At 39.0% G+C, this 22,594-nt stretch overlaps 2 protein-coding genes across 4 annotated transcripts in view; both read left to right on the top strand.

Annotated features, from left to right (window-relative positions):
- On the top strand, positions 1–19,017 carry LOC127612570 (sodium channel and clathrin linker 1-like). 2 transcript variants are annotated; one of them, XM_052083279.1, is made up of 22 exons: positions 1–76; positions 391–439; positions 526–593; positions 815–867; positions 1,013–1,085; positions 1,668–1,723; positions 3,895–4,030; positions 4,699–4,821; positions 6,298–6,363; positions 6,672–6,742; positions 6,931–7,021; positions 8,209–8,300; positions 9,552–9,729; positions 11,806–11,904; positions 13,287–13,358; positions 13,485–13,559; positions 14,011–14,153; positions 14,882–15,074; positions 15,342–15,538; positions 16,302–16,380; positions 16,670–16,765; positions 17,807–19,017. In XM_052083279.1, exons 2-22 carry the CDS (start codon positions 406–408, stop codon positions 17,864–17,866), a joined length of 2,055 nt encoding a protein of 684 aa, XP_051939239.1. In that variant the 5' UTR covers positions 1–76; positions 391–405; the 3' UTR covers positions 17,867–19,017. The 2 variants fall into 2 exon arrangements, 1 of the variants encoding a protein (XP_051939239.1); XR_007965874.1 differs by lacking the exon at positions 16,302–16,380.
- Positions 19,018–20,187: 1,170 nt separating this feature from the next.
- The window catches only part of dnah6 (dynein, axonemal, heavy chain 6), a 47,216-nt gene continuing 44,809 nt past the window's right edge, over positions 20,188–22,594 (top strand). For both annotated transcript variants that reach the window (XM_052083199.1, XM_052083200.1), the window contains exons 1-4: positions 20,188–20,378; positions 20,733–20,797; positions 21,322–21,501; positions 22,044–22,400. In XM_052083199.1, coding sequence (XP_051939159.1) covers positions 20,321–20,378; positions 20,733–20,797; positions 21,322–21,501; positions 22,044–22,400 — 660 coding nt within the window. In that variant the 5' untranslated portion in view covers positions 20,188–20,320. The remainder of the gene's footprint in view (positions 20,379–20,732; positions 20,798–21,321; positions 21,502–22,043; positions 22,401–22,594) is intronic.

Below are 22,594 nucleotides of genomic sequence, written 5' to 3'. Positions count from 1 at the left end.
AATTAATTTGGTGCACAGCTTAGCTGTCATTGGCTGCTGCTTGTTGTCTTCAAAACGGACGGCGCACCTCTCAAAAGTAATGCTCTCAGTTTGATCATAATCGCGAAAACAACAGTTGTCAAACTGTAAAAGTTAATCGATTATCGCGTCCAATGTAATATGTTGGCTACTTTAGCTAACCAATTGCTAGCGGACGTTGATTAGCGTGCTTCTTGTGTTATCTACTGTATAAGAAGCATTAGCTAGCGCCGGTCTTCTCTCTCGATACACTTTTTAAAATTAATAGTTCGCAAACCTGGTCGAGCTTCGTATGCTCGAAACAAAAGCAATGCTTATGTTGATCCTGGGTCCGTTTGATGCGCTTGTATGATTTTATTTGCCTCGGTCTAGGGTGTACCAACCAACATGGAAACTGAGGTCGAATATCTTCGTGATCAAGGTAGGTAAACTGAAAATGAATAATAGTGAACGGGAAAAGAGGCTGGGCATTTTAATAGGAAAAACTGCAGCAGTTTATGTTTTCAGTCCGTAGGCTCAATTCTTCTCTCAGTCGGTATCAACGTGAGGGGAATGGACCGACCAAACCATCTCAGGTATACACGCAAAAAATAAACATGTTATTTTTTTTCATTTCACTTCACTTTACTAACAGATTATTTAGTGAACAATATAGTTGGCTTAAATCGGGGCGGGAGGACTGATGTGTGGAGGAGAGATTTCACGATGCATAAAATGTGATCGTATGCTTGAATTCAGTCTGTCTGATACATGAGTACGACGTACCACCCTCTTACCAAACTCTTTTCCCCCACAGGTTGAAGATGCAAACAAGACAGAGTTTGATGCTCCCTGGCTCTCTGATCGGAGGTCTGACACAACAGTCACGTCGTTTCATTGTACATTTTAGACACAATTTTGGAACAAATCATTGAGATTTGTAAATTGTTATGTCTTGATGGTTCGAATGTATGACTCATAAATTATAATTACAGATTATTTTTCTGTATTCCAGTGTAATGGCTCCGCTGATAGCCGAGTATGATCGCCACATTGATGAAATGTCTCAACAGCTCCAGAAATATCAGGTGAAAACCATAAGATGAGTGAATTACCAAAACGAGGCAGTCAAAGTTATGGAAAAATATAATTTACCTCTTTAGTCATGAATTAAATGACAAAGTTATAAAGTTAAAATTATATTGTAGTTGATCAAAGGACAGTATTTTTCTTTTTTATGCACCGGTATCTTACTGTATCCCACACAGTGACAAAACTACATGTGATTAGGTTAATTCATCTCTTATTTTTATTTGAGTGATCTGACTAAAGATGTCGAGTTTAGCTGACATTTATTTCCAGGCCATTTCTCAATTTTGGTCACATCATTGTCTATTACAGAGTTTTTACAGGTGCTTGGAACACTCAATGTACTAACATGTATTATTCAAGATTTTTGTGTTTCAATATTTTATAAAGGTGATGGACATGTGGAACATTTTTAAAGGATTTGGGATTGTACGGGATGAGGTTTAGTTTTCATCTTTTTTTGTTTATTCATTTATTTATTTATACTTCACTGCTCATATAAAACCGTTTTCTTGTTAAAGTATTGTTGCATGTTGAGATTTATGTACTTTTGCTTCATGTACTTGAATTCTTGTCTTCAGGTGTCCATGACAGATTTCAAAGAAAAGTTGGAAATTGTTGTCCAGGAAAATGAAAGGTATCTGGCTTCTTTTGGTGACTGATTACTGGAACTGGAAATTATTCGCAGCACTTCACTTTTTCCATCTTTTATGTTACAGCCTCATTCCAAATTGGAATAAATTCAGTTTCCCCTTCAAAATTTAACACACAATATCCCATGACGACAATGTGAATGTATTTATTTATTTTTATTTTTTTTACATTTCTGCAGATTTATGTACCGGTACATAAACAAAACAAACAAAAAAAACAAGGAAATTACATGTACATAGGTATTCGCAGTTTTTACCACAAAGCTCAAAATTTTGTATCGGGTGCATCCCTAAGTTTCTCACAGCCATCATTATCCGCCTGTGATAGTGGATTTCTTGAGGCATGAATCTGGAGAAGGCTACAGAAATGTTTGTGCTGCTTTGAAGGGAGCACAGTGGCTTCCATCCATCCATAAATGTAAAAGTTCATAACCAGCAGGACTCTTCCTATAGAGCCGGTCGGCCATCTAAACTGAGCAATCAGGGCAGAAGGTGGGCAGGGTTCGACATGATGGCCAATGGCGTGGGGCCACAATGTAACTGAGTGGTGGCAAGTGGTAGCTTCACCATTGCTTTTTGAAAAATCATGAATATCGATTGTGAACTTGGACATCGATTTATTGAATCTTGGCATATAAAATCCCAATAGTTGAGTGAATCGATTTTGGGGGTCACACCCCTAGTCACTGTCAGACCCGTCAAAGGGTTACTCATGTTGGCCCAATAGCCATACTACATAGTCCATTAATACATGTGTTGAAATCAATGCGTTCTTGCCTTATAAAAATATTTCATATTAAATATTGTCTTTTGTCAAACATAGGTGTGCCGAGCTTGTGGTATCATCTTCAAAAAGACTTCAGGCTGTAAATACTGCCAAAAGTGCAATAACAAAATCTTGACCAAATGCTGTGAAGACTTATTTACATATTTTATTTTTAAGTAATTATCAAAAAAATTCAACAATTTATTTTTCACTTTGTCATTATGGTTTGAGGCGGACAATTTTATTTATTCCATTTAGGTATGACGTGTGATAAAACCCCCCAAAAATGGACATAGTGAAACGCTGTGAATACTTTCATGATGCGCTGTATTTGTGTTATTGTTGTTATGCCAAATTGAGATTGAATATGTCCACGCAGAAGGTGTGTCCATATTGCTGGTAATTTTTTTAAAAAATGCTCTAGAGATGAACAATAGCAGTCTCACATTTAGAATCCGATGCATGCATATTAAGTCAAGTCAAGTCAACAGTATTTATAGAGCACTTTCAAACAGCCATCGCTGCATACAAAGTGCTGTAGATGGAGCGATTTAACATGCACAATAAACAGTAAGACAAATCGGTAATAAAGGCGATAGAAAGCACCAAACAGTAAAATCAAAGAACAAAGTAATGCTGAGTCGAACGCCAAAGAATACATAAATACATAAATAATATTTTTTATTAGTATTATTTGTATGATAATAAATAATACAAAGAATATTAATAAATACAGACATCATGTCTGTGCTCGTTTCATTTATAAGGCATGCATATGGTGCCAACTCAAAAAAGCCTTACCTAACCTTCGACCTATCGGTGTTGTGGGACTAGAATTGATGGATTAAGATCCCAGGCACAATCTTAAACTGTGATTCTCCCAGCGGAAGTGGTTTAGTAGGAGGAGTCGCCACAAGAGCTGTAGCAGATCAAAGTTATGCTGCTGTTAATTTAAGTACAGCATCCATTTATTCATCAATCTATTCTCGAAACCGCTTTTCCTTTCTTGGGTTTGCGAACGCTCTGGAGCCAATCAGAGTAAAAAAAAAAAAAAAAAAAAGAGTGTGACTGAAACATGTGCTTGTGCAACTAACTGTGATGGTTGGTTGTACAAGTGCTGCCAATGGAAAAGTTACAGCTCTGTCTCCTGAAATGATTTTGCTTGGTCGCGATTTTTTTGCATTCCCAACATGCTGGCAATTGAACAGTTTTGTATGTAGTAGATATCCATTGCAGCATAAACATTTCTTCAAATCTGCAGTAATTTCAGCCATTTTACTGATGAATGTTGGTCGACAATATTTACATGACAATACGTATACTGTATTTGATTGTAATCTAGACAAGTGCTTTGTGAAATGTTTGATATTATTTTCACTCACTTTGCAGGCTGCATGCAGAAATGAGGGAATCGGTTGAGAAGCAGCTTCAGTCAGCCTCGAACATCCCTGGAGTGGAGATGAGCATTTTGGAGGAGGAAGCAGTGGTTAAAAATCTCCAAGAACAAGTCAAGCTTTCAGAACAGGTCTTCATACTTTCATATGTGATCACTCCCTGTTTTGACTAGTACCGGATATGTTTTGCTCCTTTTTGAAACAGAAAGGAATTTAAGTAATATGGTTAGGTTTGAAGGAAGCGTTTGAGGTTCCAGTTAATGTTTCACATGTGCAGCTCTCTTGTTATGCGCAGTTGATGTCCAGCTGCCTGTTGCATCAACAGTCTTGATTGAGCGGTTGATCTGCATTCGTACCTCACCTATGTGGGCAGAATTTACTCTGCAAGATATGCCGACTCTTCTTTAGAGAGAGTTTGACAAGCTCGGTCATCCAGGAGGGGCTCAGAGTAGAGTTGCTGTTCATCTGCTTTGAGATGAGCCATCTGAGGTTCGGGCATCTGATCAGGATGCCACCTCGATGAGGTATCAGATGTCCTGGGGAGTCCTCCCCAGGAGGTTCCCCCATTGCCCTGAGAACGCCTCAGAACCTTCCCGGAAGAGCTGGATGAGATAGGGAAATCTGGGCTACCCCCCTTAAGATGGTGTCCCACGAATCGACCCTGGAAAAGTGGAAGAAGATGGATGGATGAAGTGCCTGTATAGTCAAAACTCACGATTATTTTTAAATATTGTATGGTTGATGACCCTTTCCCTTCAAATTTTTCATGGGTTTGAATGTGTTCTGTGTATTTGAGTAGGAGCGGATGCAAGCCATGGAGTTGTGGCAGACAGCAGCACTGGAGCTTGATCGTCTCCAGGAGTTCTACCAGAAGAACCTCATTGATAGGCAGAGTGCTGATGCTAAGGAACAGCAGCTCAAGGTACTCCTCAAAGACTTTAACAGCAAATTTGTTTGGTGCTGTATAACAATTAATATCATAGTACAAATCAGGGCAGGGGCAAGAAGGAGCTTGGCTCCCTTAAATAAATGTTGAGCCCACCCATACTAAATCCCCCAAAATATATTCTATTTCACATATTTTTACTAACACGTGCCTCTCTCCTCTGGTTCTTACTGTCTTAATTTCATGCTTATTACTCTTTTTTTTTTCAGTTGATTACAGCAGTGGTCCCCAGCCTTTTTTGCCCCACGTACCGGTTTAATGTCAGACAATATTTTCAAGGCCTTTAAATACAACAAAATAATATAATATGGCCGCCATGAAAACTGTAGTATTTTCGAAACATAATAATAAACACAAATCATGACACGAAGAGCGTCCTATCTGGTCGCAACATTCTTTGGTCGCTATTGTAAAGTTTTAATGTGTCTTCTAAATAAGATACACCGCAAAATGCATGACAAATACGACTCGCCAACTCTGCATATTATGCAGAGTGGGCTTGTTGTGTGGGAATCTCCCATTGAGATAAATCCGTATTGGAAGTCGGACTCCTGATACTGTCTATTTCTTGAAAGTTGTAGGCTCCTCTTCGGTCACCTGGCTGGGCCTTTTCCCTTTTCCACAGACGTTTTTTTTTAACTCATTTTGCTCGCTCCTGGGTTTCATTTTTAGCGGGAATCTATCACGTGACCAAGAAGCGCACTTTGACCTATGTCAAATGTGACACACTGTCAGCGGATGTAACAGAGAATCTAATAATTTTTCCAACTAAAACATCTTTCAGATTCTGAAATAAATAAAACGGATGTGATGTAAGTTATTTATTCTTTCTGTGTGGCCCGGTACCAAATGACCCATACTGGTACCGGTCCGCGACCTGAGCGTTGGGGACCATCGGATTACAGACTACCAGGATGCCTGGACCTTCTTTTTTGGACATGTTTTTGACATGCCTCATGGCCGCATCCAGTACACATAAGTAACTGCTAAGCTGTTTTGTTTTTCTAGGTTAATAGCCCTTGTTGCGTTTCTTGAATTGTATTTGAAAAAAAAAAAACATCTTCCTTAGGGTATTATAAAAAAAATAGAAAAAGCTCAGACTTAAACCAACAGAAGCTAGTATTGGGACACCCAAGTTGGGAAGGTCTTAGGTTAGAGACCTGACAAAGCGCTGTCAGTTTAGGTTGAGGGTAGGGCATACAACTAACCCTAACCTAAGTTCATACATTGCAACGACAACAACCACAGTAAAATAAGTGTGCTAAGCATTTGAGACCACGGTGCTTTACAAACACTTGTTTAGTGTACCTGCATACAAGTGAGCGATTTGTGCCTGCCCCCTTATACATGCATGTCTCGACCCACACTTGGTACTAATTCAGATTATTGAAAGATTTTGATCTTACCTGATTGAAATTATGAGGCAAATACAAACTGCTTTTATTGTCGCAGGATCAAATTGTAGTTAACCACCAGCAGACGCACCAACTCCAAGTGACCAACCAGGAACTACATTTGGTATGTAATGGCGAGACCATGATAGTACTTCTGCATGTTTCGTAGCTCTCACATGTATGGACCTGTACACAAACTGTATACAGGTACGTATAGAACCTTAACTGGAGTCGGATGAAGTGAGAGCAACACAATACTTATCTAATGTATTTTTAATGAGGACAAAGCTAGGACTGTCACGTTTACGCTCTCATGAGAGAACAGTAGCATTGTTGTAAATTCATTTTGAATGTTTCAACAGTTTTGAGTCAAAGAGTACAACAAGAACAATGCTCCACAAATGTCAAACGTGTGTCTCTTGTCACACACAGACCAATCAACAGCTTATAAAAACGGTAACAGAGCAGAGTACGGAGATGGAGGGGCTACAGAGCCAGCTCAGGTAACTAAATAACTTTTTGATTTACAATGCTTATCACAGAAGTTCATCGTCCACGACTATATTCTGGCGATGGTTGATAGGTTCAGGATCCAGCAATATCTATTATGGCTGTTATAGAGTACTAATTGAGTATAATGATTCGGAAAAGTAACTATTGACTGAATTGTTCTCTCGGTATTGTGTTGTAGAACGACCAAAGGCGATTTGGGGACAGCCACAACCAAAGTGGAAGAAATGAACAAACAGCTTCAGCTAGTTCAGCATCAGCTAAAGCGACAGGTGAACAAAAACATATTTTAGAATATGATAATTTGTTCTTCAGTGGACTTGCCCAAAAGAGCTGTTTTATTTTCACTTGTGGAGGATCATTAAGACTGTCATTTTACACACATTGAATGATTTAGACCGGGGTGCCCAAACTTGTTTTTACTGAAGATCTACTTTTCGATCAACCAACCTCCCGGGATCGACCCGTTAATGCGCGCGCGCGCGCATACGCACGCACACACGTAAACACGCATACCATGATGGAGCAACAGCATGACGCTGAGGCGTGCGACACACTTTTGCAGCCTGTTAACCATCGTAGCTCACGCGTACCCTTTTAAAACGCCCTCCAGATTCCGATTCGTCCCCTCTGAATTGTACAAAACAAACTGAATGAGAAGAATGATAACGATAAAAGATATAGCGGAACAACTCTGTTCACAAGCTGCAACTGCAGACTGCTGAGCGCTCACAACTTCCGGTGACGCAGTCACACGTCACGTAGGTTAAAGATGACCCGCTTTATTTTAGTTTCTTTTTAAATGCTTTTTGTGAAAGTGAGACTGATAGAATGATTAGGGTGCAGTGTGCATTGACACAAAAAAATATATTACTAACATGCACAGAGACACAACTGTCTTTCTTTTTTTTCCCTCTCCACCCCTCGGATCGATTTGCGACCAGTCCCTGATCTACTGGTCGATCATGATCGACGTAATGAGCACCCCTGATTTAGACTTTTGGACATATGATTTGACATGACTGTACATACTTATATATTCATGTAAAGATTGCCACTATTTTGTCAAGGCTGATAGAAAGGAGATTATCTGCCCTGATTAGTTTAGAGTGTTTCCTACATTAAAAATTGCATGGCAGCCACCTGCAGCTAATTTGGGGTTGACTGCCCCTTTCAGTATTTTTGAGCCTGAGCCTTACATGCAGCGCGAGTGTGGAAAGTCCACAGTCGACTGATATAATTTTCACTGTCGATATGAACCTTGAATGTTCATATCTAGATATTAATACAACAGTGATACATTTGCCAGTCCTACGACTTCCAAGAAGAGCTGGCAAAGTTACCAGGGAGAGGAAACTGCTTAAGCTGTTACCTTGCCACATAACCCGGATAAGCGGAAGAAGGTAGCTAGATAAGTGAGCCTGTTGTAATAAACCGTACACATACTGTATGCATCCAGGAGGAAGAGCTCATCGAGGCTCGCAGCCGAGAGGAAGCAGCAGAAAGACAAATTCAACAGCTTCAGTCGACCATCTGTCAGAAAGAGAGCAGGTGAGTACAAAAGGACTGTAGCTTCACTTGAAATGTCTCCTTTCATGAACTCACTTTATTGCTTGAATTTCTACTACAGCAGGGGTGCTCATTAAGTAGATCGTGAGCTATTGTACTGGTACCTCGCGAAGGGAGTGTTGGTATCTCTCATGGCGTCAATTCAATCACTGCATGCCCTCACACTTTTATGTTTTTGAAATAGCTACCTGTCAACGGCACTGAATTTAAGAAAAAAAAATTTTAGACTCCCGCCGATCCATTGTGAAATTTGTCATCTGATAAACATACAATCATACGTATTGCATACCGTGTCATGTATAAATAGAAGTTCATTCAGTTATGCAAGTTACACCAATATACAGTGCTGTGAAATAGTATTCCCCCTCCCCCTTGATATTTATGTTCTTTGCATATTTGTCACATACAAAGGTTTCAGTTCCTTTAATATCACACAGAGATTACCCAAGGAAATAAAATATACAGTTTGTAAATGCCATTTTAATTTATTGAGGCACCCAAAAAAAAAAAACTGCAAAGAGTGGACCAAAATTCCTCCACAGCGATGAGCAAGACTCATCACCAATTAGTGCAAACGCTTCATTTCAACTATTGCAGTGAAATTTTCAGAAATCAATTACTTTTTTCACATAAGGACAGGTCGATTTTGAATTGTTTTGTGTCTGAATAAAATAAATTGGCATTTAATAACTGCATTTTGTATTGCCTCTGTGTGATATTCAGTTTGGTGTAATGAACTGAAACATTTGTGTGTGATAACTATTGCAAAGAACACAGAAGTAAGGAAGGGAGCAAATACTTTTTCCACGGCCCTCAATATTGTACATATAAAGAATCCAAAGTATATTTTTAGTGAATTCATAAATAATCATTTGACCTTGGTCCAGTATGGGCACCCCTGTACTACAATATATGCAGTAGATGAGGGGCGCCAAAGTCTGGTCCTCAAGAGCCCCTGTCCAGCCTGTTTTGGATGTCTCCCTACTCCAGCACACCTGCTCAGCAAGCTCATCAACAAGCTTTACAGAAGCTTTAGAAACAATCCTGATCATTTCAGGATTCAATTGTGCTGGAAAAAGGAGCCATAAAACAGGCTCTCAAGGACCAGATTTGGGCACCTCTGCTATACAAGTAGATCCATCCATAGTCTAGGTCATTTGCACAGTTCACCATCAGTTTTTTATATGCCTGTGTGTGTGTGTGTGTGTGTGTGTTTGTGTTTCATTTGCTGAGGCTCAAAACGACATCCCAAGCGGCAGATGATGTTCGAGGAGAGCAAACTATGTGGGAGCAAATGTCCGGGAACCTGAAGGCCAGATGTACGACCTTGGAGCAAGAGAAATATGATGCGTTGGACAAAGTTCGAGAGAGTGTGCAGATGGCTGAAGAGGCAGTACTGCAGAAGAATGAGGTAATTTGTGCTCTTTCATCACTACCAAGAATGTTGCAGGTGTATGTACAGTCCCCTCCTCCAAAAGTAAAAAAAATCTGATGTTTTTATTGAATAATAAAGACATTTGGGTCTCTGATGGAAAGATGAATGTCAGAGAGAAGTATTGAACATTTTTTTATTTCATGGAATTTATATCTTCCTGCGTTAAATCACTCACACACAGCACCTTTAGTTGGAAGCCACAAGAAATCTACAGTCTGGTGAAGTAAATGGGTAGCAGGCTTGATCCAGTTGTTACCCTAAAAAGGGAAAGTACAGATTCAGCGGTCGCATTAACACTATGTCACTGAACTAATCAAACCACACATCTTGGAGTGATTATTGACTTGGACCCAAATTTTAAGAGACACTTAAAAGCTATTTCGAATTCTGGCTACTAGCCCTCGAAAAAGTAGCTCAAATGATGTTTTTTTGTCTGAACAAGACAGAAAATGTGTTTATGCTTTTATTTTCAGTACGCTAGATTACTGTAATGGTATCCAATTGAAAAAAAATAAATCAATCGGGCAGCTGGAGCTGAACCTGTCCAGAAATCGCTACCATATTTTCCGCACTATAAGTAAGGCGCACCGGAAAGTCTTCCATTTTATTAAAAGCTCACTGTGCGTCTTAATGTCCGGTGCGCCTTGTGTATGGTCATTACAGTAATATGTCGACCCCAAGATGGCTCCTTGCTGGAGACATGCTTACAATGTTATAACTTGCTGTTGGTTCAGTGAACTGTATCGCTGCTTTATTCAGTTTTTGTTGCAGCTCCGAAAAAAGGAGAACTGTAGTGATGTTTTTTAAAATGCACACTTTATTAATGGTTTTCACAGTCTCAACAAAGACAGGTACGTCTCTGTCCGTCTCCATTCCTTCTCTTCTTCCGTTCGACTCGAGAGGTGTTCATTACCGCGTCAGAAAAACATAAATTAACGATTCCTTCAATGAAACTACGAAAATTGAAAATAATGCATCAAAACAGAAAATCAAGCGAGGGAATCTCAAAATAAATTCAATAGCCCCCCCTACAGAATTTATTTTGTGATTTCTTCGTTTGTGAATACAGTACACAACAAAGGAATAAATAACAAAACACTTCTGAGACAGTCCAGTCTCCTACATTTTACTGACATCAGATTTTTCTGTTGGAGCTATGCTCAAAGAAATGCCAAAATTAATTCTGTAGGGGGGCTATGGAAATTAGGTTGTGATTTTTCTCGCTTGATTTTGTGTTTTGATGCATTATTTTCAATTTTCGTAGTTTCATTGAAGTCATCGTTAATTTACGTTTTTCGGAGGTGGTCATGAACGCCTCTCGAGTCGAACGGAAGGAGCGTAGCTCCATCCAGTGGATGCATTGTAGATTGCGTTTTATAATTCAATGCGTCCAATATATGAAACAAATTACAAGATAGGCCATTCATTGAAAGTGCGCCTCATAATGCAGTACACCTTTTCGAGCGGAAAATATGGTACACTGTCGTTCTGTGATTCAAAGAATATATTTTAAATTCTTGCTGTTGGTCGATAAATCTTTAAATGGTCTCGGCCCAAAATACATGTTAATGTGTAGTACTCTTCCAATCACCCTGACTCCTCAAGTCATCTGTGACAGGTCTCTTTTGTGTTCCCAGAACCAAAAACTGAAGCAACATTTAGTTACTTTGTTCCGCACCTGTTAGCCAAACTCCCTGAATACCTGAGTTCTGCTCAAACCGTCAGTTCATTTAAACCAGGGCTGAAAACATTGTTGACTGCAGCATTCTCATGACACTACACTTTATTCTCTTGTTTTAATCCCCATTTTCATGCTATTTTTGTGGGACAAATAAAGGATATCTTAATTTTAACATGATAATCATTTAAATCTAATGGCTTTTGTTTATTTTTCCGTCTAACATTTTTTTTCTTTTTCTAAAATGCTTTTCATGTTTTACGTAAAGAACTTTGAATTGTCTTGTACATAAAATGTGCTCTACAAAAAACTTGCTTTGCCTTGATGAATTTGGAACAGTCTTCACATCAAAGCTATGTGCTTTTTGTATTTAGGCTCTCTTAAGAGAGAAGCAGATGATGGAGGAGCTTGAGAAGACAAAGAAGGTTATTGCACAGCTGATTGACGATGCTGCCGTCCGCACCAGAAAAGAGGTGAGGGTTTTTCTGAACGGTCACTGTAGCAAAACTGCAACGGGATTATCTCTGCTGACATTTCTATGATGTACTCTTTGTACACTCATTCAGAAAACCCTTTTTTCTCTGCGGTGCCAGCAGACAAATGGAGATAGATTCTCAATATGTTCAAAAAATGTTTGTTTCAAACTGTCGAATTTGTTAATCCTGATAACATTTTGTGTGACTCGATAGTGAGCTGTTAAGATGTTGTGGTCGAGCGAGTGGGGAAAGGGAGAGAGAGAATGACCCACGCGTTGAGATGGTTGAGAGCAATTTAAGAGTGGGGCTATGAAGAGATTTTCATCCTTTTGAAGGTGTTTGTGTTTGAAAATAGTTTTTCATGTGCCTTTTCCAGTGTGAGGTGAGTGGCGTTGCCATTTAATGTGTGGTAATGTGTGGTAGTGCTCATTTTTTGGTTAAGTTTAAGTCCTGCTGCTACCGATGGACATGCACTAACGTTAGCATGAGCTGGAGTTAAATTGGCCTGGCGCATAATGTCATTCATGCCTGTGTGCCTCTTAAATAATTTGCCTTTTATCTGTTTGGTGTATTTGAAAAGCGCATTACCATCCAACTAAAAAAAAAAACGACAATGTTGCTCTTCAAATGAGGTCTGATTTGCAAAACTGCTCTGCAAAGGGAAAAAAAGGTATTAGATTTGGGAGGGTATTGCATTGATATGGTCAATTTCACCGACACCAAAATCAAACCAAAAGGATTGATTGTATTTTCAGAACTCGGGGTAACAATTGTGCCAGTGTTGCAAGAATAGGCTGACGTCACAATTATGGAATTTACTCTCACTAGAAATAGTAATAGTAGAAATGTAATATAATATTTAACATAGTGTTACTACTGTATGTACTATGTATGTAGAAAAGGACACTCTGATTCGCTCCTCTTTCATCTATAACTGCTTCAGACAACAAACTGTATGCAGGAAAGTGGTTAAAATTGCACGATTGTCTGTCTCGTGTTGTATTTGTCATTTTTTTTGTTAACTTTTCTTTTGATGGCGGCGCGGACACTCGCAGCGGCTCCTCTTGTTTCATGTTGAGAGGGAAGAAATTTAATCTGTGCTGTATGTTACACATACGTACAGCACATTTGACAATAAAATTCAATTCAATTAAATTTTTCTAGTTTCATGGTTTTTCATCTGAAGTTTCTGCCCTGTATTTGATAGGAAAGCTACACTTTGTAAATAGTAAAGCCCACTAAAAATTGTCTTTAGATTAGAATATTTGTTAGAGAATTAAATCACAAACTGTCTACAATATGATTTAATGTGTGACCATGAATTGCCGTTGTACAGTATATGCTGTTTTGGAGCTGCATAACACATTTATGTTAAACAGGTGGATAACATACGCAAGCAGTGCAATGTTGAACTCCGTCGTATGGCCGAGGAGCTGTCTTTAATGCAACTGGTAAAAGTCCGCCCCCCCACAAAAAATAGGTTTCCAAATCACCTTTGAGTCCCATTCACTCTTGACTACTCTGCTTATCCTACTAACTGATTGGTTGTTGTTGTTACATTCCCCACCTGTTTGCAGGAGTGTGCAGAAAAAGAATCTCAGAATGAGAGGTCTAAGCGAGAGAGAAAAGCTTTAGAGGAGGAACTGGCAAAGGTATATTTGTAGGAATGTAAAAAAAAAGACTCCATCTTGTGTTTTTGTACATAACAGCAATGACAAAGAAATTGGCAAGACCTGTCATTTGATTGTCATGTCTTCCTATTGGCTCTTTGACACAATGGTCAATGTACTTTGTAGTTCACAAGTCTGTATTCGGCTGAAGTGGGCAACAAATACTGTAATGTTTTTTTTGTTTTTTTTAAATAAATGAGCCGCTTTTAATAACCTAACATGGCAACGACGGTAGCGTCACAATTTTAATAGACCGATATTACCATTGTCATTACATCCCTATATATATGCACTGAAATGATGTTTAAGTCAGTCCCACCTTTCTTACGATGTTGAATTAGGCTTGTGGCCTTTATAAGCCATCACCACCATCCTGATCATCTACAACCACGAGGTTGATAATGATGTTTTTGTTGTTGCTTTTTGTGACTAGGTGGTTAAGGAGGGTCGGTCAGAACCTGAGCTTGGGAAATTTGATGTCCTTCACCAGAGGTGTCTCACTGCAGAGAGGATGAAAGATGAAATAAGCATCACTTTACAAAGTACACAAAGCAAACTAAAAAAGATGGAAATGGGGTAAGTGGAATACTTGGAACAGTTCAGGCCTTTCCTCCCAATTGTTACTAACTTCCTGTAATTTGCAGGGCTTTTACTCAGCCAGAATCATTCTGACCATGTACTTCAGGGGTCGCCACTCTTTTTGAAGCCGAGCGCTACATCTTGGGTTCTGATTAATGTCAAAGGCTTACAATTGGATACACGCTTCTGATATAACACATTTGTTCAACTGACATCACTGTATTTCCTAGAGTACAAGTCGCTCTTGAGTCTCAGTCGCACCAGCCATAAAATGCATAATAAAAGAAGAAAATAACTTACAGTATATAAGTTGAATTTTTGGGAGAAATAAATTTGATAAAATCCAACACAGAGAACAGACGTGTCATCTTGAAAGGCAAATAAAAATAGAGAACAGTAGGCTGAATAAGTGTACGATAATATATATAGAACGTGACATATCGCATAAACAACGAACTGAGAACATAACTACAGCATAAAGGACATGCTAACAAGTTTACCAAGTAGTTCAGTCAAAATTAAATAATTGTGATCACTTTTATTTGATGAAGTTATTTTAAGGTTGTTTTTTTTGTTTGTTCGTTCTAAGAAAAGGCCCGTAGCTACCCATGAGTTTCTTTTAGGGCTACTTGGCCCCTCCAGACACCATGCCGGTCACCCCTGAACTAGTTATACCACACTTTGTCTAATTATTCTCCACCATTGTTCCATATTTCTCATTATAGCTATAATGAAGAATTGTCCCGTAGTCAGGAAGAAGTGCAGCGGCTGAAGGGTTGTTTGGCCGCAGCAAGAGAGGACTGCGTCAAAATCAGTGACGAGCGACTCCAACTGCAGCAAGAGAACTTTCAGATCCGCAGGGAAATGGATGAACTGCGCAAGGCCTCCTTGCTTGCTCAAAAGAAGGCCAAACAACAGGTAATGGAGAAGAAAATCAATCATACAGTACATCTTTATTTAATGCTACAGAAGTTACAACAGGAGTGCCCAGCCAGTCGATCATGGTTGACTGGTAGATCGTGGATTATGGTAGTGCCAAATCAGTCTGGAAAAGCTGTGTGGGTTTGCAATGGTGGCACTGAAGATTTTGGGGCACTCCTGGGCTAAAAGACGAAAGTTTGCCCTTGAATTGAGGGAATAAGACCATTTTGTGCCAAAACTCTTTACTGTGCTGTCTTTTTCCAGGTGTCAGAGATGGAACATGAGTACAGCCTCAAAGAGAAGACTCTTAGTGCACAGATGAGTGACCTGGAGGAGAGCAGCCGCAACTCAAGTGCTGATCTGATGCGCCTTCTCACTGCGCAGAACAAAAGTATTCAGCGTTGGAAAGACGAGGGAAAGAACATGGCCCAAGCCTTTGAAATTAAAATGAAAAATATGAAGTAAGAACCAATGAACTGAGCGATTGAATTAACGAAATATTTTAAGGATCGTAGCACAGCTTCTCCACTCTCAGTCGCTTTGATCACAAACTCTAGAATGGACGCCTGAAGACTAATATGCATTACCGTAGTCTAAACTGGTGCTGCTCAATATATCGGAAAAACATGCAATAACTGAATACTTATGGAATGGTATGCTTTTTACTGACTTTGACTAATCAAATGCAACCATAATGCGCATCACCATCAAATCACTATCATGGCACTTTGTCATTTTAATTCTTCTTTTTATTTTTAATCCAATTTTCTTACTTCTGTATAATTCAGTTTTAAATGTTTGATTGTGATTCACACAGGGTCTCGAAAGATGCTTCCAGATTGAGTGTATTGTTTTTGTAATTATTACTAAATATTAGAACACTACGTAGGGGTATTTATCACTCTAAGTAAATAATAATAAATAATATATACATTTAAAAAAAAGAAATTGCTACATACCCAAAAAATAACTTTTTTCATAACATAATAAAAATGTCATTTATTTCGGTACATTATGTTAAATATTGCAATAATATCGATCCTGCAATATTCGGCACTCATGTTGCATATCAAGTTTTTCCAAAATCGTGTAGCCATAGTTAAAACTACAGAGAAGAGAAGGGAAGAGAGCGAAAGAGAGATCTGTCACTTACATCCACAGTTCACAGGTCCCGTTATCGATGCAGTTCTGTGAGGTGTCATGACGGCTTCTTTTGTTTTTCAGGGCCGAGCTAAATCAACACAAGCAGCGGTCACATGAGTTAGAGCATCAGCTCGGAAACAATCTCAAAATGATTGAAGAGGTGTGTAAAACACATAAATTATGTTCTTTTTTTGTGTCAAGAGTATCGGATATTGTAGGCTATCCTTTAAATACCAGACAGCGGCCTTTGAGCACTGAGTTTTGACAGCCATGCTCTATCATAAAATGTGGAAAAAGTGAGACACTGTGAATACTTTCCGGATGCATTGTGGTTACACTTGCACAACAAGTGAAGCTAATTTTACTGCATGGTTTTTGAAAATGTTGTCACTGTAATGAGACCATAATCGTCTCAGTGTAATTGAAGTATTTATGTGGTGTTTGTGCAGTATAAGAGAGAGTTAGCAGAGTATCAAGAGAAGGCCAGTCGCCTCCAAAGACGACTGAATGATGTCGAGCAACGTGCAACAACTGCTTCACAACAGGTACAACAAGGGGCAAAGCTGGATTATTTTTTTTTAGTGGGGAGGCCAGGTTGGCACAACACTTCAGTCAGGGGTCGCCGTGCACGCGTGTGTGTCATTCTTTATAACACCATCGGATCAGGGTTTCATGAAATAAAATTCACACAAATCTAGAACAATGCACATAATCAAGCGGAAACAAGTCAAAATGAAAAGCCGTGTTTTGCTGAGCTTCATTCATTCATTCATTCATCTTCCGTACCGCTTGATCCTCACTAGGGTCGCGGGGGGTGCCCGGAGACAGCTGGGATAGGCTCCAGCTGAGCTTCATTTACTAGGAAATTGCATTTTATTTGCCGTTGCTTTGATTTTGTGTACTGCCTCGTCGCCGACTTCAAGGCTCATGCATTCAAATCATATCTAAAAAGCACGACACAAAAATCGCTTAATTCTTCACAATTCAAAATATTGCTGTTTACTTTGGTTTGTTCTTGTTTGTATTGTGAGTGTGTGTGCAAATGTGTACATTTTGTTTCATGAAACCTTGACTGTGGATGATATGATAAACAATTACTTCTCAGCCATGTTTGCTTGCTGTGGTGTGAAAATAATGATTTTGATTGATGTTGACTGTAAGAAATCAATATCCTTAACTTGCAACTAATTGTTTTAGAATTTACATTCAGTTCAATTGCACATTTATACTATGAATATGGAATTAATATTAAGGAAAACTACATTCATGTGAAATTGGCAGAAAAATCAGTTCTCAAACTTTCAATGACGAGAGGTGGCCATTGCCACCCTGATCCGTCATTTCGCTCCGTCCCTTTATACAACTCATGTTAAGCACATAGTCGTCATGGTGACAGTATGATACTGCAACCTTACCCTCACTACATCTTGAGTACTATGGTTGTGGAGGTACGAATCAATTGTGACCGACATATGTGTCCTTGTTTTTGTTTCCAGCAGCATGTCAGAGAACAATTTTAAATGTTAAAAAATTGTGAGTTTGTGCAAATAGTACCGGTAATGTTTTTGATCTGTTCCCCCTAACAGATTACAGTTATGGCTTCCAAGCAAAGAAAAACGTACTTTCTTGAGGCAAAGCATGAATAACAGCACTTTCAATGGATTTATTGGACCCGAAGTAAAAATGTGTTTCCTCTCCAGATCCTAAACTTACACAAATAATTTATACAATATGTATTGCCATAACATCAACATGTGTATACCAATGGATGATTGAGAACATAACAGACATCAGTTTTTAATTCATGTGGTTTTGAATGAAGATTGTCCTCCCCCGTGTACATGGTGTAAATATTTGATATTTTGGGGTATTCAAGCTTTTAATATGGAACATTTCACAGGATGTATGGTCTCAATGGCATTGAGATTGTGTGATGTGTTCTTCACAATTGTATATCTGTTTAATAGTTTGTCTTTATGAAAATCAATTTTATATTCAGGGATGGCAATTTTCCACGGTTACGTGGAAATTCACCGTTATTTCTTAAATTGATCATTTTTGTGAATCGTCTAAATCCGTTGAGAAAATTTTAGGCGGGGTCAGGTACTTTATCGTCGAGTTTTCACGAGCTCTCCGATCAGTCTTTCTATCTTCCGATTGTAAACAGCCTTGCGATTGGACGTGTATGATGTCTTACTTGTTGTGATTGGTCGCCCCGTCCAGGCCACGCCTCTTTCCAATTTTTTTTCATCATTAGCCATTGCCATCCCTGTATGTGTCATTTGAATAGAAAAACTATTTGCACTGGTTAATCTGTATCAAATGTTGTGTCGTTGCCATTGTTAGATACTTTTATACTGATGTTTTTCTTTTCAGAAATGATCCAATTGACAAAATGAACATATTCATGATGCCACTGACACCCTCATTTTAGAATGATCAGTTTCCCTTTTCGATTGGGTGACATTAGTTTTATTCATTGATTGATTCAATCAAATTCCGATAAGGTTTTTTTGGCCAAGGTGACCAAAAACATTTCAGTGGCTTTTGCAGATTATTCTTACTCACGGGCCAGCCGACCCTTACTTGTGGGGCCACAGTGTATGTGTACTGAAGCTAATTTATCAGCCAAATCAGCATTGTTTGTTATTTTGTGTTGTTTTCTGGTATTGTATACAATAAAAATGTCTATTTACTACTGGATGTTGGGATATATCAGAATTTTGACTTTTTTTTCTTATTCTTTTTTTATGTATTTAATATGAATCAATGTATTTAATATGAATCAATACTTTTACTACTGTTGTCATTGTCTTTCTTTCTTTCGTTTTTTTTTTTAAGGACAGTACACACGTTCCCTAACTGAAGTACAGGGAGGGAGTGTAATTTTGTCATTTATGCAGTTGGCCAAACTTCTTTTAAAAGGTGCAAGTGGTTGAGGACTAGAGGGGGGGCTCCTGCTCGTACTGTATTTACTGAGGCCTTTATACGGCGGGTTGTCGGCAGTGCTTGTTGGGGAAACCTGACGTTGCTAGGAGACTGTAAACGTGAGCTGGTGGCGTAATGCTGACGCGATACTTGACGGTTTTACAGACTAATCCTGAAACGCAAAGGTATGCTTGTCTTAACACTGTGGTGATTTACGTAATGCCCCGAGAAAGGTGTGTTCACAATAACATTGTGATTTAAATGTAACTTGTTTGGCGTTGATAGTAAAATGTATAAATTGTTGATTAACATTAAGTTTTTATTAAGTGAATAAGCAAAAAAACGAACATGCGATCATTCCTAAAAGCTTTACCTCCCCCGCAAAATATTGTTTTGTTTTGTTTTTTTGGCGATGGAGATTTTATCTTGCTGAAGCGTCTGATTTATGAATTTATTAACCGTGTTCTCATAACAATGTATGCACTTCTACTCAAAGGAGTGCTGTTAATCCTGACCAAGTTACACATGACCGTGGTCGTACTATCTGTGGTTTCATCTTCTGAAACATTTTATCAAAAGGAAAGATATAAACAAAAAAATAAAACGTTTCATTATTGTATATTGACGAACTGATTTATAGTTTGCGACGGAATACATTGTACCTACAATACTGTACGCACTCAGACAAGATACATTAAATATGAGACAGATTCACTCTGGATTCACCTAATCTGAAATCTATATTTAAAAAAAAACATTATTTGGGATATTGCAAGTTGCGAGTCTTAACATGCAGGCATGAACTAATGACAGGACTTGTGCAAAAAAATAATAACATGTAAACACCCGTCGCTTTTGAATCGATTACGCAGTGGAAAGCTAAATTTGGCAACAGTCGTCAAAGGCTTCGACTCGCTAACGTCCGCGTAATTGTCTTTTGTTTCGCTCATTGGCGCGTTATCCGCGCGTGTAACAATTCATGGCTGATGTCAGTGATATGTGCTCCTCTGACGTATGCGCAATCACACATTCATGGCCATGAATGCCGTTTTTGATACTGTGCGGAATTTGCGACGGATTGGATTAATTGAGTTGAAAACAAAGAGTTGTGTGACTTCTATTCATGCTATCCTGCAGCCAATCGCACATTGCATGAGGACTTTTTACCTAAAATGGCATCGACATCGAAATGTCCCTCGTCTGGACATAGCGGAGAGGATGATTGCATGGGTAAAAATTTGACAACATATACAGGATGCGTTATGGTTAATCTTGGGTTTAGTGTTATCATACCCTCTATACAAAATGCACATAATAAATACAGTGCTTAAAAAATGCAATACTAACTTTGCTGTGAATTATATATAGCAGTTTTTAAAATACAGTAGCATACTCATTGCAAATACTGTGTCTACTTAATGAGAATGCAAGTGTTGTTTTTTTTTGCTGTACTTTTATAGTCATGTTGCGTATCTTGATTGTGATTGATAGCATTACCCACAAGTGGGATTCCAGTGTGGTATTCCTGATTTTGACACTACACATCCATAATACATCTCACGCCCACTTGACATCTTATTTCAGAGCTCGAGGTCCCACAGCAGCAAAGCCCCACCATGTTACCTCCACTCCATGAGAAAGGCACACAGGTATGAGGAAATGATATCACGAGTCAAGTGAAACTATATTATCATTTCTACTGAGCATTTATTCCATTAAAATTAATTTCAATGGTTGTAACTTGGAGGCATGGTGCCCCAGTGGTAAGCATGTCTGCCTCCCAGAGTGTGTTCAAATCGAGGTTCTGGCCTTCCTGTTGGTACTTTGCATGTTCTCTGCGCGCTTGTGTGGGTTTTCTCCAGGTACTTCTCTTTCCTTCAACATTCTAAAAACATACTTGAAGATTAATTGAAGACACTAAATTATCCATAGGTATGAATATGAGTGTGAACGGTTGTTTTGTCTGTTTCTGCACTGTGGTGGCTTGGCAACCAGTTCAGGGGGTACGCCACCTCTCGCCCAAAGTCATCTAGGATAGGATCCAGCTCACCTATGACCTTTTAGGATCAACACAGTATTGATGAATTCATGTAATTTTGATTCTGGGCTCGACTCTACTGTTGTTATACAAATTATTGTTTGCTGATGTCTATTTTTTTGCCCCATAATGTAGGCTTTGCTGAAGAGACGTGTGAAACGGAAATTGCCAATTGAGGAGCACGTAAAATCCCAGGAAAGGAGGTATTTCCCAGGCTGGCATTCTCAGGTGCCTTTAGCCCAAGAAAAAGAGCCACCGCAGAAGCGCAGCGTGCCATCACATGTCAAACTGCCTCCACTGCAATGCCGCACCAAGGTCAGTGAGTATGAGGTAGAATATGACAAACAATCACTGTGACAAAGATCCCTCAAAATTGCAGCAGGAGGAGTAGATTTGGCATTTGGCAGTCTTGGCCTTTTCCACTGACTCTAGGGATGATGCAGCAACTGCACAGCGTGTGAGCTTTCATACGATTAATTATGTGAGAAAATACTTGGTTTGATTTCAACACAACAGGGTGGCAGGAAGGAGTGTTGAGTACCGGTAATCAACTTCACACGCCTTTCCCAAAATTGGGCAATTCCTGGCTGTTACAGCTGTAACATGACTACCATGGGCAAATTCCATATCAAAGCCCATAAGAAATGTCAGTTTTTACAGTTGCGTACAGCAGTGGCGTTTTTTTTCCTCCAATTAATAAATGCATTTGAATAAAAGGTTGGATTTTCCTCCTTTTTTAAAATGTTGAGCCTATATTGTTGAAAATAAAAGCATTTATTAGAAGCTAAATAAGGCATCTTAACTGGAGGTGCCAATAATAATGGATGGAAATTTATTTGTTCTCTTCGCTCTTGTAGGATCAATTCTCCCTAAATGGAGCGTCAACCTCTTGTCCTGCAAAAAGACCCTTTTCCCTTAAGAAAGACGCAAACTTGGAAACCCCCTCTGAAGTGCGAATTTTTGAACACAGCAAGGATGACTACACAATGGTTAGCAAAGACGGCGTATTGTCGACTTGTCGAGAAAACTTCGACTTTGTCAGCCTTGAGCGGTTTGAAGAGGAATATCAACTCCACCGCAAGCTGGTTCTCATTCCCTTCTTTGCTCGCTTCAAATTATTCAAACCTTTCTATATCTGGCATAAAAAAGTCTGTGCCAAGAAGATGCACGTGGCTCAAATGGCTCTCAAAGAGAATTTGTTCTTGATCAACCCGGTAAGTAGAGAAAATCTCTCTGTTCTGCCTTGTTCTTTGAAAATATAGCGGCAAGAAAAAGGATGTGTTCCTCTTGGAATTAATGAATTATTTTGAATACATTTGTCATCGTGAGATATATACATATCTATATACCCATCCATCCATTTACCGAACCGCTTGATCCTCACTAGGGTCGCGGGGGGTGCTGGAGC

The sequence above is a fragment of the Hippocampus zosterae genome, chromosome 13 (genome assembly GCF_025434085.1).
Source record: "Hippocampus zosterae strain Florida chromosome 13, ASM2543408v3, whole genome shotgun sequence".
NCBI lineage: Eukaryota > Metazoa > Chordata > Actinopteri > Syngnathiformes > Syngnathidae > Hippocampus > Hippocampus zosterae.
The sequence above is the reverse complement of the archived record's forward strand: the minus strand, read 5'-3'. Positions and strand labels throughout refer to the sequence as shown.

Coding starts and splice junctions, on each gene's coding strand:
- LOC127612570 (XM_052083279.1), top strand. CDS start 406: ATGGAAACTGAGGTCGAATATCTTCGTGATCAAG. Junction 9,730..11,805: donor CAGTACTGCAGAAGAATGAG/GTAATTTGTGCT, acceptor TTTTGTATTTAG/GCTCTCTTAAGAGAGAAGCA. Junction 15,075..15,341: donor AAAAGAAGGCCAAACAACAG/GTAATGGAGAAG, acceptor GTCTTTTTCCAG/GTGTCAGAGATGGAACATGA.